Source organism: Penicillium hordei (assembly GCF_028827395.1).
Source record: "Penicillium hordei strain IBT 12815 chromosome Unknown utg000005l_segment0_segment0, whole genome shotgun sequence".
NCBI classification, from domain to species: Eukaryota; Fungi; Ascomycota; class Eurotiomycetes; order Eurotiales; family Aspergillaceae; genus Penicillium; species Penicillium hordei.
Genome location: NW_026623146.1, coordinates 160,914 through 174,833, shown reverse-complemented (window position 1 = coordinate 174,833; position 13,920 = coordinate 160,914). Strand labels below are relative to the sequence as shown.

The following is a 13,920-nucleotide window of genomic DNA, read 5'->3' as shown; positions in this document are numbered from 1 at the left end:
TCATCCAGACTTAGCCTAAACCCTCCAGGGCTCCCGAAGCCGGATTCCATAAACAGAACGAGAAAAGCAGAATAACATGTAACCGACGCCTTTAAGAATGGGATAGAAGGATAGATGAAAGCAAATAAAAGTAAGACCGGGTGGCGTCAGGGGGATGGGTCCCTCAAGGATACATGCAGCGATTCCGGTTGCTCAAGGGTCAAGGGTCCAAATGCCCCTGCCATGTGGTGTCACAAAGACAGCCGAAGCCTGCATGAGGCCTGCATGAGGTACCACCTGCAGGAGTCGAAGGGGGGGGGGGGGGGGGGGGGAAGCCCAGGGACCGAAAAGAAATTAAAAAGAGAAAAGAGAAGAAAACAAAACATCGTGATCATGATTTTCCGAAGTGCAAACACCATTCCGTCCCATTCGCGATAGAGAAAAAGATTACCCTCAAGATATGAGCCTTCTATCCGTAGCTGGATCCTGTTCACGCCGGTGAATTCCCTCCTGATGCCGTTGAAAAAGCCGAATATAGGCTGTAGCTGTGCAAATTGGATCTGAGACCTAGGTGCGTCCTTGGCGATGCAATCCTTGGCCGATCCGGTGAGCCTCCGTGCCGTCATCAACGAGTGTCTCCTTGAACCACGGGTGCTTCAATGCCTCCTTGGCAGTGATCCGGCTCTTAGGATCGTAGACAAAGATCTGTTGCAGCAAATCCAGGAATGACCGGTTGAATGGTGTGTTGGTAGGGATGAACTCCTATAGTAGGCAATGTTAGTCAAAACACAGTCCCACAGGCGGATAGGCGAAACACTTACTGTCAAAGATTTCATCGCGCGTACATACTTCCGCGAGGCTCGGGTCGTTTCAGTGTTGGGATAGTCGATCTTGCTTCGGTTGAAATACCTGGTAAAGTTAGTCCATGTCACGGAAGGATTGGAGGGACCATATTTACTTGGAAGCAGAGTTGCTACTACCACCACCTCGGCCTGCCATGACTTTCTTCACCAAAGCGGTGTCGATTCGATTGCCAATGACGGATTCCATCATCGCCAGGTGTTCAAGGTTGTCATGTGTCTGGAACAGGGCATCTCCGGTGAAGAATTCCACCAGGATACACCCAATACTCCAGATATCACATGGGAAACTCCAGCCCAGGTTCAATATGATTTCGGGGGCCCGGTAGTGACGAGTAGAGACGACGGATGAGTGGTATTCATCATCGAAGGTCGCCGAACCGAAGTCGATGAGTCGGATTTCACCATCGAGGAGAACGCGGCGCTGTCGCGCGTTGCGAGCTGTGGCGTGAGAAGAGGACGGTATGGTGCGGTTGTAAGTGAAGGTTTGATAGGCGTTGCTGACGAGAAGAATGTTTTCGGGTTTGAGGTCGGTATGAATAAGGTTTAGGTCATGAAGGACTAATAAGTCAGTGGTCTGAGATATAGGTATAGAAGTGATGGAGAACCTACAGGCAACACTTGTGAACAGCTGCCGTGCAAACTGCTGGATCTGACTGCTCGGGAATGGTACAAAGCCATTCCCCTTGAGGAAATCGAATACACTTTGCCCTAGTAAATCGGTAACAATGCAAATGTGATTCCGGAAGTCGAAGCAGTCCCGAAGATGGATGCATTTGTTGCGGTTGCTTTTGTCGTTGGAAGCCAGGGTTGACAGGACTCGCAGCTCAATTCGAGATGCATCACGATACTTTTGGATCGAGCGTATGATTTTTACCGCACAGCGAGCCTTGCGCTGCTTGTCATAGGCTTCGACAACTTTGCCAAACGTACCTTGCCCTAGAAGTTTGATCACAGAATCTCGAGAGGAGTTAGCATAGTCAACAAGATACTAGAGATATCTCTGTTACTTACATCGATCTGTCAATGGTGTGTCGGGCGTGACAATGTAATGGCCATCGTCATCATCAAACTTCTTATTCTGGGAACTGGTATACTGATCGAGCAAATGTTGTCAGCGGATCCACACGAACCAAATGGTAAAGATAAAACACTCACATCGCGAACAACCGGCACAGGGACATCCTTTGCTTTGATCGGCGGCTTCGGAGGCGGGACATAACTCAGGAAAGCATCGCCTGCGGTCTCCAGCTCTCGTCGCTTCTGTTCGTCGCGGGTGGATTTCCGAGTGGCGCGTTTTCGCTTTTGACCGACAGAGCCATCCTCATAGTATACACCATTGCTCGCGCCCGAACTGCCCTGTGAACCAAGCGAAGTTGGGGCTGTTGTGTGTAAAGATGCGGTTCGATCGGTCGATAAGGACGTGGCGGAGGATTCCTCGCCGTAATGTTGGGGATTGATTGAAAAGGACGGGCGGTCATAGTGGCCTAGGTCATAGGCAGTTTCAATCCCCGTCCGTCGCCTCTTTCCAGCAGGCTGGGGAGCCGCAGGAGGTGGTCTGGCAGATGTAGTTGCAGGAGGAGCCGGGGCACCATTGGATGACTCTGGACCGGGACTGTCATCGATCACAATGACTTCCTTGGGAAGGCCATTCTTGTAGAACTCGGTCCAGTCTGGTTTCTTTCTCCGGCTCCCAACAGAGGGGGCCACACTGGAGCCACTCTGGTGGGTCATAGCCGACGGAGTTGTTGTCGCGGGGGGCATTCTCGGCGGTTGGGTGTAAGGAAGGGTGGTTGTTGTCGGAGAGGGGACAGAAATGGCGTAGGGGTTCGCGAGGCGAGGTCCTGCGGCCGTGGTCGAAGTCGGGTAGGAGGTATTCGGTTGATACGAAGGGTGGTGAGGATATCCGTAACCCTGATGATGAGAAGGATGCGTTGCAGTAGCCGTGGACGGGGTGGACATTGTGCACGAAGGTATCCCGTCACACGAACGGTATGAAGATTGTGGAGAAGAGAAGATTGGTCTAATTTATAACCGATAGTCGATTTCGCGCGTCACTCTTCCTCGGTGGAGACGGGGATCTCAAGGCAGGACTAGCCAGCCAGAGAGGAACCAAGCCGACAGAGATTGAGGTTGACAAGCGTGTCCGGAAGGAGATTCTCTGGAGACGTGAAGATGACGGGCTGAGGCGGTCGGTGAGAGAGGGGGATAGATAGTTTCAAATGCGTTGCATTTCCTCGACAATTTGAAGACAAGGAAGTGAAGCAAAGATCATTGGAGAACTTGGCGACATCTGTGGTAAACGAGGTGGGGAGGGAAGGACCTGGAGGCAAAGATGAGTGATGATGGAAGAGTCGGAGAGATGGGACCCGTTGCCGATCAACTTGGGATTTTGCATTTTGACCTATGAATTCTTATTATCTTCGTTATAATTCTAATTCGTTGCCTGGAATACACTTAATTAATCTTATTAATGTTTATATTCTTCGTTTTTAGACCTTATTCAACCTCCTAACTCATTAAATACGCATGTTATACGTTATTTGCCTAGTCTATACATGCGCAATGGGAAAACCTCTACCTAGAAGCGCTTGGGCCTCTAGGGAGAAAGGATATTATCTCCTCATTCCAACACATGAATGTAATAAATGTAAATTAAAGGATTTAGAGTCCTAGAGGGGCCTTGAGGGGCCTTGAGGGGGGGCCGCCTCCGAAATGGAGCATCGCGTCCAAGCCCTGGCTTAGCCGAAGTCCACAAGGAAGAGCCTCGATGATTAAGAATATCAAGAAATATCAAGACTACCGAGATCCAAAAGTATATCAACCCTTACAACCAGGAAACCAGAGAATCTTAGGAAAACCCAGAAAATCGCCGATATCAGGAAAACCGCCATCCGGGTATATCACCTGGGCACCTGACATTCCAACTGAGTCAGCGGCTAACTGGGGAAATACGCAATGGGCTTGCGTATAGGTATAATAGTAACAATACCTAGGTAGAACTAAGAAATGATGAGGTGGTCTTCAATGGACTATTGGTTTAATATAAGAAAGAGAAGGGTGTTGTATAGGGACCATAGGAAAATAGTACGAGATATATCAATTGAACAAAACTCACTAATAATTATATGTATGCTTGTCTGGTTATAGGCCGTTAGGCTCCAATTACTGGATTAATGCAACCAATAGGGATCGAATTTCCGAGTAAGCTATGTCTAAAAGTGAGGCGATTCAAAAGTAAAGCCAAGTAGATACTAGTGTCCACAAATCACAAACAATATATACTGATATCCAATTAATTTGGCATGGTAGTAAATAATACTCGAATACCTTTGACGGTTCCCTTGGATCTAAACAATTCGTATTATCTAAACAGAATATATCAACATCGGCCTAGCGTCTGGATGTGAGAACTAGAAAGTAGCGACTCTCACCAGGACCATGCCTCTGGACCTGGAATTCATAGCCGAGAATCAGCATAGAATATGGGATAGCCCGAGCAAAGATATTCTCTTGATCCAGCTACTAGTACGTGTAGCCAGGAAACCATAAACATATCCAAGAGCAATGAGAGAAGGACAATGTAATGAGGTACAAAAGTTGCTAATTCCTCTATTCTCCCACGAAAGATGTATGCTCATCCTGTAGTTGAATGGAATTAAAGATCATGGCTTGACAACCGGACAACCCCCATAAGCCAGCCAACGCCACCATACACAGAGAATGCAAGAACTCCTGATGCCCGGAGCCATAGGGCTCCCATGGGCCAAAAAAAAAGAAAGAAATTAGGGGCACAAGAAAATAAGATTACAAACATTTATGACCCGATCAGTTTCGATCCCGATCCTCTTTGGGGTCCTTCAGGTAACCCCTTTGCACATGCCGGGTCGCCCGTCCATCCGTTTCCAGCATGAACAAAACATCTCTGACCTGAATACCCAACCCTTTCTCTTGGTCTTCACGCCATATTCCGAGTCGACGTTGTGTCTGACTGGGTGTGGATTCACCGGCACCAGACTTTTCAGGACCGGCGGTGGGTGTAGAAGGAGTCGGACGTGAGGGAGAGGAGAATCCACTGGCCTTGCCGCCAGGCTTCAGCCATGAGTATGACTTTTTGGCGCCGAACATACTGCGGCCGCCCCCGGACAACGCCATGCGGGCCGTCTCCACAGACTGTGCATGCTGTTGGGCCTCGGTTGCTTTGGAATCCTGCATTTTCTTCGCGTCTTTTTTGCTGACGGACTTTTTATCGAAACTAGGTGCCCTTTCACCAAGGGGCGTCGAGGGAGCAGATCCTATTGGGTCCACAGACTCAGCTCGACCTGCCTCATCGAGAATAGCATTGCTGTTGCGTTTGGCACGCTTTGCTGCACGTCTTTCCTCTTGCGAACTCTCGCGGTGGATGAATGCCCTGTATCTTGCCGCATTGGACTTTGCGTTGGAGGAATCAATGGTACCATGTGGACCTGCCGAAATAATTAGTATCAAGTCAGTTGAGTGGGTATGATAAGCAAAATCGTACGTTTCACAGGGGTTTGAGTGCTCCCCGTAGCCTGCCCAGGGGATTTCGCGACATCTTTCCACTCATTGGGAATTATGCCATGAGAATGTGCTCGACGACTTCGAGCAAGAGTCGAGGCGTAATCAATGACGCCCCTGAATCTTTCTTCGGTGGAAATAGATAGAAGATTCAGTATGTCCACGAGAGGAGCACCTTCCTGGTTGAGAATTGTCTGACCAGTGCGCACCACAGAAGAGCCATCCGGACCAGTAACTTCAATCGGCTGAGGTCGGCCAGGCACGGGATGAAAGAGACCCTCTGAGGGGATTCGAACACCCAGGTCAAAGCCTCGCTTCTGAAGCTTCTGTTCGAGGAGTTTTGTGATCAAGAATGGTTCTTGGATGTGATACTGTGCTCGCCTTGCTGCAATGGTGTCCTCGCGAGTCGGTTCATTGGGATCTTTGAAGGGAACATGTGCCTGAGAGGACGGTCCGGTGAACGAATCGTGCGTAATCGCGGGTTTGATTTGAGGTAAATCACCGAAGCTGGTCGAAGCCGAGGGAGTTCCTGGGGTAGAGCCTTGAGACGTGAAGGAGGTGTTGATAGGTGGCGGGTATTGAGACTGTGGTCCTCGATGGGAGGGCTGCGCCTGCGCATTCTGCCCTGAAAAGCTCTGTGTGAGAAATGCTTCTTCTTCCCTCACATCAATTCCAGATGACGCTAGGACATCTGTCAGCTCAGCAGCATCTGTTGTTTTGTCCACTGGGCGAGAAGGAGGGCCCATGGTTCCGGGAGGAGCGGGGCCAGACGTCGCAGACATGTTCATATTCATGCTCATATTCATCGGTGCTCCGTTCATTGGAGAAGGATTTTGTGGTAGCTGCACCGCGTTGAAGCTTGGAGAACCGTAAGGAGACTGGGTTTGAGAAGGCGGCAGAGGAGAGAGGCGAGGTCGTTTGGATGGAGGGGGTGCAACACCTCCATTCACGGGGGATGCTACCGGGTTTGGGGATGGCGACGAAACAGGTGGGGAGAAAGGTTGAGAGGAAAACTGCGGCGGCGGGGGTGCCTGCTGCTGTGGATGGCGAGCTTGTGCCATTGTGAATGTCGATTGAGACCAAAATTGAATGTCAAACGAGATAAACGCTATTGCGCCGAGCCGTTGTAGCCTTGCAGATGAATGGAGGTCCACGCGCGGTCGTTAAATTGAGCGGATTGCTCGCACCACCAGCTTCCACCACCTTTGACCATCTCAATATTGAATTTAAACCATATACGCGACACTTGAATCGTGAAATAGTTGGCTCGAGCGCAAAAACTAACAGTAACCGGGGGAGACAGTGATGCGTGATGTGGTAAGGAGCTTTCTAGGTGGTCGAACTCTGCTCCGCGGATCGCGACACACGTGACTAAGTTTGACTAAGCTCTCCAAATCTGCGGGTGTCTTGCTGTGAAAGAGATCACTCTTCTATTGAATCACATCCAGTCGTCACAAGTGCATTGACGGCGTGCTTCTATACCTGGACCAGCTGCATATATTATAGCCTCTGTTGCGCAAGTCATGGGTGTTGCGCTGAGATCATATTGAGATCTAAGGCTTTATCGTGCGACGCGCGGGTGCTAGTGCCATTCAACTAGGCTTCTCAAACTCATATTAAGAAATCCGTCAATCTCCTAACTTCCTACCCAAATAATTCTCGACATCATGACCTCCAAACGCAAAGCCTCAGCAATGGGCACGGCTGTTGACGATGAGCCCGTCGACCCATCAGACGAACTGGCATTCTACTGTCTCGGCGGCGGCAATGAAGTTGGACGGAGTTGCCACATCCTGGAATATAAGGGCAAGACAGTGATGGTAAGCCTCAAGCTAGAACAAGGAATGAACTCGCAAGTACTGACCCCCTTGGCTTCTGTAGCTTGACGCGGGCATGCACCCGGCAAAAGAAGGCTTCTCCGCACTACCTTTCTTCGATGAGTTCGATCTGAGCACTGTGGATGTTCTTTTAATCAGCCAGTACGTGCATCTCTTTTATTTACATTATATACGGAATCATGGCAAGCATGATGGGAGATCATTCTGCACTTGCCCATATGAGGCACCTGGGTTATTTGGCAGTCTACTGCCTCAGCTGCCTCTATGGAAGAACACATTCCCCTGCATATATATGAGAAAGCCCAATACAATTCAATGTCATGCATATATTTCTTGTATCACTGTACCTTCTTGAGTTCTGAATTCGAGTGCTTTCTCCTTCGACATGTTCATGGTTATCGCATTTGACTAACAGCATGATCTGTATAGCTTCCACGTCGATCATTCTTCCGCCCTCCCATATGTTCTCAGCAAGACAAATTTCAAAGGAAGAGTCTTCATGACTCCGGCAACCCGAGCAATCTACAAATGGCTCATTCAAGACAATGTCCGAGTCAGCAATACGTCCTCTTCCTCCGATCAACGCACTACATTATACACCGAGCGTGATCACTTGTCAACACTTCCCATGATTGAAACCATCGATTTTTACACAACACATACGATCAATGGCATCCGTATCACCCCGTATCCCGCCGGGCATGTTCTCGGAGCTGCCATGTTCAAAATTGATATTGCAGGACTTGTGACTTTGTTTACAGGAGGTGAGCTTGCCTTGTTGCACGTCTTCTCACCTGTATTGAAGAATTATCAATCGAATTGCTAATCAACCGGCCAGACTACTCCCGCGAGGAAGATAGACATTTGATTCCTGCCGCGGTGCCCAGTGGCACGAAGATCGATGTTCTCATCACAGAATCTACATTCGGTATTTCATCCAATCCGCCTCGATTGGAACGCGAGGCCGCCTTGATGAAGTCAATCACGAGCGTTCTCAACCGCGGAGGTCGAGTATTGATGCCTGTGTTTGCTCTCGGACGTGCCCAAGAGCTGCTCCTTATCCTTGATGAATATTGGGAAACCCACCCAGAACTCCAGAAATTCCCTATCTACTACATCGGAAACATGGCACGGCGATGCATGGTCGTGTACCAAACATATATTGGTGCCATGAACGATAATATAAAGCGACTCTTCCGGCAGCGCATGGCCGAGGCCGAGGCCAGCGGTAATAAGAGCGTGAGTGTCGGACCATGGGATTTCCGATTCGTTCGAAGTCTCCGCAGCTTGGAGCGTTTCGACGATGTTGGAGGATGTGTCATGCTTGCCTCCCCCGGTATGTTGCAGACAGGAACAAGTCGTGAGCTGCTGGAAAGATGGGCACCAAGCGATCGCAACGGTGTTGTTATGACCGGTTACAGCGTCGAAGGAACTATGGCTAAGGGATTGCTCAATGAACCTGATCAGATCCCAGCTGTCATGTCCAAGGTTTCCACTGGGCATGGTCGTGGTCGTGTTCCCGGAGTGAATGATGAGGATCAAAAAGTCATGATCCCCCGCCGTTGCACTGTTGACGAGGTCAGCTTTGCAGCCCACGTTGATGGCGTTGAAAATCGCACTTTCATCGAGGAGGTAGCAGCACCAGTTGTCGTAAGTGTGACATCCATCGGTATATTTGCAATTTTACTGACTCCCCCAAGATCCTCGTTCACGGCGAAAAACATCAGATGATGAGGCTGAAGTCGAAACTGCTCAGCCTTAATGCAGATAAGGCCGTCAAAGTCAAAGTGTACACCCCAGCAAACTGCGACGAAGTTCGCATTCCTTTCAAAAAGGACAAAATTGCAAAGGTAGTCGGCAAGCTCGCAGAGCTTGCGCCTCCATCGGAGAATGATGATGCCCAACTTATGGCTGGAGTCTTAGTTCAAAATGGGTTCAACTTGTCGTTGATGGCCCCTGACGACTTACAGGAGTATGCAGGCTTGACAACTACGACTATTACTTGCAAGCAGCATATCACTCTCAGCTCCGCAAGTATGGACCTGATCCGATGGGCCCTTGAGGGAACTTTCGGGGCCATTGAAGAAGTTGGAAACAGCAAGAAGACTGAGCCCAATGGCAAGAAAGAGATGGGTACTGACGACACCCTAAAGCAAGAGGATGCCGATGAGGAGATTCCATCAGACGAGACACAGACATTCCTTGTCATGGGTTGTGTGTATCTTCGCCATCACTCACGCACCCGCGAAGTTGAATTGGAATGGGAAGGTAACATGATGAACGACGGAGTGGCAGATGCAGTTATGGCTGTTCTGCTCACAGTCGAAAGCAGCCCAGCCTCCGTAAAGCGTACGAATTCTTATCCTTTTTCACCTCTTACTTATGCTAACTACTAACGTTCTAGAATCGGCCAAAAACAAGCACCACCACCATCACCATGGCGATGATGATGACATGGAAATCCCCTCGCTCCCAAACCCTCATTCTCAATCCGGACCCCAAGAGCGACTTGCTCGTATGCTGATGATGCTCGAGGCCCAATTCGGTGGCGACAACATCGGCCCCATTGAGCGCCCGCGAATCCCGGCCGATCTCGCACTCGGTCCACAAGAAGATGGCGAAGAGATGAACGAAGAACGAATTGCTGATATTGAGGCTGCGGAGCTGGATCGTCTTATCACAATGGGTGTTCCCGTCCCTGGTATTGAAATCAGGGTGGACAAGCATGTTGCCCGTGTGTGGCTCGAGGACCTGGAAGTCGAGTGTGCAAACCCTGTTCTACGAGACCGCATCCGCGTAGTCGTTGAGCGGGCCATTGAGACTGTCGCTGGACTGTGGGCGGAGAGCTCCATTCATCAGGACGCGGCGCTTAGTGGCTCTGCCAACGGGCCAAAGGGGATTGAACTGGCTGATAGGAAGAAAGCGGCTGCCATTGAGGCTCATGCTTGATCTCTCTCATGTACTTGTAAAATAACGAAATATCCCAGCATTGACATGGTTTTCCTTGGCTTTTTTTAACATCTGCTTCGTCATTTAATGTTTCTTCCCGTAGTTATTTTCGTAAACAAAATGAAATTGGTTAGATGATTGCATATTCCAAGATTATGAAAATGGATTATTGAAATAGATGTAAGGTGCGCTCTATAGCGAGGTAAAAACCTCCTCCATAACTTTGTCCAAGGTGTTGACAATAATATCAATCTCCTCTTTCGACACGATGTAAGGTGGTGCGAGTATAAGATGATCTCCTTTAATTCCATCCACGGTACCAGAGGAGCCATACAGTGAGACACTGTGCTCCGGCTCTAGGCCCTTCTCCTGGAGCCGGTAAGATAGACGAACCTTGGGGTCAAATGGCTCTTTCGTGGCCTTGTCTTTGACAAATTCAAGCTAGAAAGAATTAGCAACACGTTTTTTTTTTGGTCCTGCAGTATCGACGACAGGAACATGCAACTTACACCCCAGAACAATCCTTTTCCACGAATATCTCCCACGTAAGGATGACTCTCGAATCGCTGTTTCAACTGTGCTTCAAGATAGGCACCCATGGTACGGACATTTTCCACTAGGGACTGTTCTTGAATAGTCTTTTGCACAGCAAATGCAGCGGCACATGAGATTGGATGACCTTGGTATGTCTGTCCGTGGCGGAACTGCCCGGTGCCTTTGTCCATCGTTTGCACAATAGAGTCATTAATCAAGACGGCCGACACAGGCGCGTAGCCACCACCCAGCCCCTTTGCAATCGTCTGGATATCGGGAACAATACCCTCTTGCTCCCAGACATGCAAGGTCCCGCAACGGCCCATGCCGCTCATAATCTCGTCAAGGATCAACAGAGCACCGTATTTCTCGCAAACGGCTTTCATTGCACGGAAGTACCCTGGTACTGCAGGGACACAGCCGAGAGCCTAACGAATATAAGTTATGTGACCTGGTAGTGTAGAATATAGGAAGTCATACCGCACCAACAACAGGCTCTGCAACGAATGCGCACACGGTTTCGGGTCCGATACGTTGGAATTCAGCGTCTAGCTCGGCTGCAAGACGTGCCACATAGTCTGCATCAGACTCGCCGTCCAGCTTCCCACGGTATGCATAGCACGGGGAAACATGTGATACATTCTTGGAGAGAAGTGGTTCAAATGGCTCCCGACGCTGAACATGGCCACCAACTGAAAGGGCCCCGAGCGTCGTGCCGTGGTAGGATGGAAGACGTGCAATGAACCTGGTGCGCTCAGTTTGGGGAGCGGGAAGCTCCAAGAAATATTGGCGTGCTAGTTTAAGTGCAGCCTCGACAGCCTCAGACCCTGTATAGTATTAGCACTGTATGCGTGGACTGAATTTTCGTCCCTTAGAAGGGCTGCCTTGACTCACCCGAGCTAGTTATAAAGACCTTGGATAGCTTTCCTCCAGTAGAGTCCACTAGGAGTTTGGCAAGATCCTCGGCTACCTGAGTACCGAAGAAGGCAGAATGAATGTAGGATACCTGGTCCATCTGATCCTTGATGATCTGGGTGACCTGCTCATTACCGTGTCCTAGGCAAGATACAGCTGCGCCACCTGTGGCATCGAGGAATTTGGTCCCATCTTCCAGAAAGACATAGCACCCCTTGCCACCAATAGCTTTCTTTGGGACAAAACGTGTGTCCCGGTGGAGAATAGCACTTGTTTTGGTTTCTGGGAAGTATATCAGGATGAGGAATATGCTAATATATTGCACGTATTTGACATACCATTGGTCATGGTTGAAATTTAGAGAAGTTTAGTTGAAAGAAAGAAAGCTCGAAGAGACGAAAAGCCTTATTTATAGCCATTGATATCTCTTCGACGTTTCACCCGAGGCAATGGCTCTGCGGGGCGAAGTGGGTTCGGCATGCCGAAAGGAAGAAGCCGAGCCCTTAATTGGTCCGGGGGCGGGGGATGGACTTTTGCCCGATTTAATTTCCTATTTTGATCTATCAGGTGTATCAGGTCTATCTTGTTCGAGGAGAAAGCTTTAGATTAGAGCTTGACAATGACTCATAGCTTGAGAATATATCTAGGAAAGATAACATCATATCTAGCTGCATATTACAAGAATACACTTGGCTATAGTCCAGTTTAGGTGCCTAAATAAGACATTAAATAGAGCATGGGGCTCCTATTCTTCATACAGATTGAAACAATGGAGTTGAATATTATATTCACGATTGTTACTTTAAATTATAGATATAATTGTACTATACTAACAATAATTGACGCGCACTTAGTACGTTGAAACATCCCCACGTCCCACCGCCCGCACACTCTGCATTCTGCCCCTCTGACTTGGCCACAATTCCCGCGGCCTTCCCCAGACAACTCCCCCATTCCACAAATTCAACCCTCCACAATGTCGCGTCACGCCCAAATCGAGGAAGTCTCCGACTCCGACCCAGAAGAGATTGCCCCCTCTTACGACTCCGACGAGGACCTCCCTAGAAATGCCATCATCTCACCCGTAAATATCCCAACCAGGGCTGCACCCCAACCCCAACAACAACAGATGCCCATGCCATCGATGCCGGTGCCTGAGCCCCAGCGCGAGATTCCCCGACACTTCTCATGTTTGTACCCCGTGTACTTCGACAAGACCCGGTCGCGCGCCGAAGGCCGCAAAGTGGGCGCGGAGCTCGCAGTGGAAAACCCTCTTGCGCGAGATATCGTCGATGCCGTCCAGATGCTTGGCTTGAATGCGGGCTTGGAGCCTGAAAAGCTGCATCCTAAGGATTGGGCGAATCCCGGTCGTGTGCGTGTGCAGGTTAAGAACGAGGATGGACAATTGGCCAACCCGAAGATCAAGAACAGTACGTGCCTGATACCTTTGATGGTTTCTACTGTTGGACTCAAACTGACATCGTTATTTAGAGCACCACCTCTATATTCTCGTCGCACAGTTCTTGAAGGCTAACCCTACTACCGAAAAATCACCCTACCGGCTACGGATCCGTGGTTTGCCTATGCCTGAGAAGCTTCCCGCAGCCCCCGCTGCCCCGCGGGGTTGGAAGATCGGGAAGATCTTACCCATCCATTCGCCTGCCTACAGCGGTGGTGGTGTCAGTGACAACCCCCTCAAGGATGCAATGGCCGAGATGCAGGGTATGCAGGGTATGGAGGGAATGCCTAACATGTCGGAAATGATGAGTCAAATGGGTGGAATGGGCGGATTGAGCAATATGTTGGGTGGACTAGGTGGAATGGGTGGAATGGGTGGTATGGGCGGTGAGCCCTCAGGGGCAGGTGAAAAGAAAAAGAAGGAAAAGAAGAGGGTGATCAGGGCATGATCTAGCATGTCCTTTGTCCTTTGTCCTTTGTCCTTTATTCCGTGTTCCACTTGCATTGTATGGCGATGGGCGTTGCTTTTTTCTCCCTAATGTTTGATGCACTCGAGAAAGGATACTTCCTTGATACCACAGACCTGCATCTGAATTGATCTCATTGTACATCCTCAAATCATGTCCAACATCTACCCGGTAGTTCTGTGACAGTATCTTGTATACATCCTACATTTTATCGAACCTAGATGAAACATGGGTTCAGAAGGTAAACGCGACGAAAACCTGCGTGTATGCTATGCAAATGCTTGGCTGTATAATTTCAAGGCCATAATGATGTTTTGAGAAGCAGATCAGCCGACCCATGCACTATCCCGTCGGGCCAAAATTGATTAGGGCTATGCCAGA

At 49.4% G+C, this 13,920-nt stretch overlaps 5 protein-coding genes across 5 annotated transcripts; 2 read left to right on the top strand and 3 right to left on the bottom strand.

Moving 5' to 3' along the window:
• Positions 1 to 336: 336 nt before the first annotated feature.
• N7537_009031 (putative protein kinase (Lkh1)) lies at positions 337 to 2,858 on the bottom strand. The gene is made up of 6 exons (XM_056900085.1): positions 1,998 to 2,858; positions 1,854 to 1,935; positions 1,452 to 1,799; positions 938 to 1,400; positions 801 to 888; positions 337 to 741 (listed from the first exon to the last, which is right to left on the bottom strand). Exons 1-6 carry the CDS (start codon positions 2,799 to 2,801, stop codon positions 547 to 549), a joined length of 1,980 nt encoding a protein of 659 aa, XP_056748753.1. The 5' UTR covers positions 2,802 to 2,858; the 3' UTR covers positions 337 to 546.
• A 1,809-nt stretch (positions 2,859 to 4,667) lies between these two features.
• Positions 4,668 to 6,439, bottom strand: N7537_009030 (uncharacterized protein; the record flags this gene model as incomplete). Its single annotated transcript, XM_056900084.1, has 2 exons — positions 4,668 to 5,305; positions 5,362 to 6,439. The coding sequence occupies 2 exons, from the start codon at positions 6,437 to 6,439 to the stop codon at positions 4,668 to 4,670; spliced, it is 1,716 nt and encodes a 571-aa protein (XP_056748752.1).
• Positions 6,440 to 7,045: 606 nt separating this feature from the next.
• On the top strand, positions 7,046 to 10,165 carry ysh1 (cleavage polyadenylation factor subunit YSH1; the record flags this gene model as incomplete). The annotated part of the gene is made up of 6 exons (XM_056900083.1): positions 7,046 to 7,198; positions 7,260 to 7,357; positions 7,646 to 7,980; positions 8,055 to 8,866; positions 8,917 to 9,565; positions 9,621 to 10,165. The coding sequence occupies 6 exons, from the start codon at positions 7,046 to 7,048 to the stop codon at positions 10,163 to 10,165; spliced, it is 2,592 nt and encodes an 863-aa protein (XP_056748751.1).
• A 192-nt stretch (positions 10,166 to 10,357) lies between these two features.
• N7537_009028 (aminotransferase, class III) lies at positions 10,358 to 11,962 on the bottom strand (the record flags this gene model as incomplete). Its single annotated transcript, XM_056900082.1, has 5 exons — positions 10,358 to 10,606; positions 10,675 to 11,127; positions 11,180 to 11,526; positions 11,594 to 11,896; positions 11,953 to 11,962. 5 exons carry the CDS (start codon positions 11,960 to 11,962, stop codon positions 10,358 to 10,360), a joined length of 1,362 nt encoding a protein of 453 aa, XP_056748750.1.
• Positions 11,963 to 12,590: 628 nt separating this feature from the next.
• N7537_009027 (RNA-binding signal recognition particle subunit SEC65) lies at positions 12,591 to 13,521 on the top strand (the record flags this gene model as incomplete). The annotated part of the gene is made up of 2 exons (XM_056900081.1): positions 12,591 to 13,044; positions 13,106 to 13,521. 2 exons carry the CDS (start codon positions 12,591 to 12,593, stop codon positions 13,519 to 13,521), a joined length of 870 nt encoding a protein of 289 aa, XP_056748749.1.
• Positions 13,522 to 13,920: the final 399 nt, after the last annotated feature.

What these genes read in the sequence shown, in the direction of transcription:
- N7537_009031 (XM_056900085.1), bottom strand. Translation starts at nt 2,801, where the DNA reads ATGTCCACCCCGTCCACGGCTACTGCAACGCATCCTTCTCATCATCAG. An exon ending in CTGTGCCGGTTGTTCGCGAT is followed by an intron (nt 1,936 to 1,997) that starts GTGAGTGTTTTA and finishes TTGCTCGATCAG; the next exon opens with TATACCAGTTCCCAGAATAA. An exon ending in GCGCGATGAAATCTTTGACA is followed by an intron (nt 742 to 800) that starts GTAAGTGTTTCG and finishes TGCCTACTATAG; the next exon opens with GAGTTCATCCCTACCAACAC.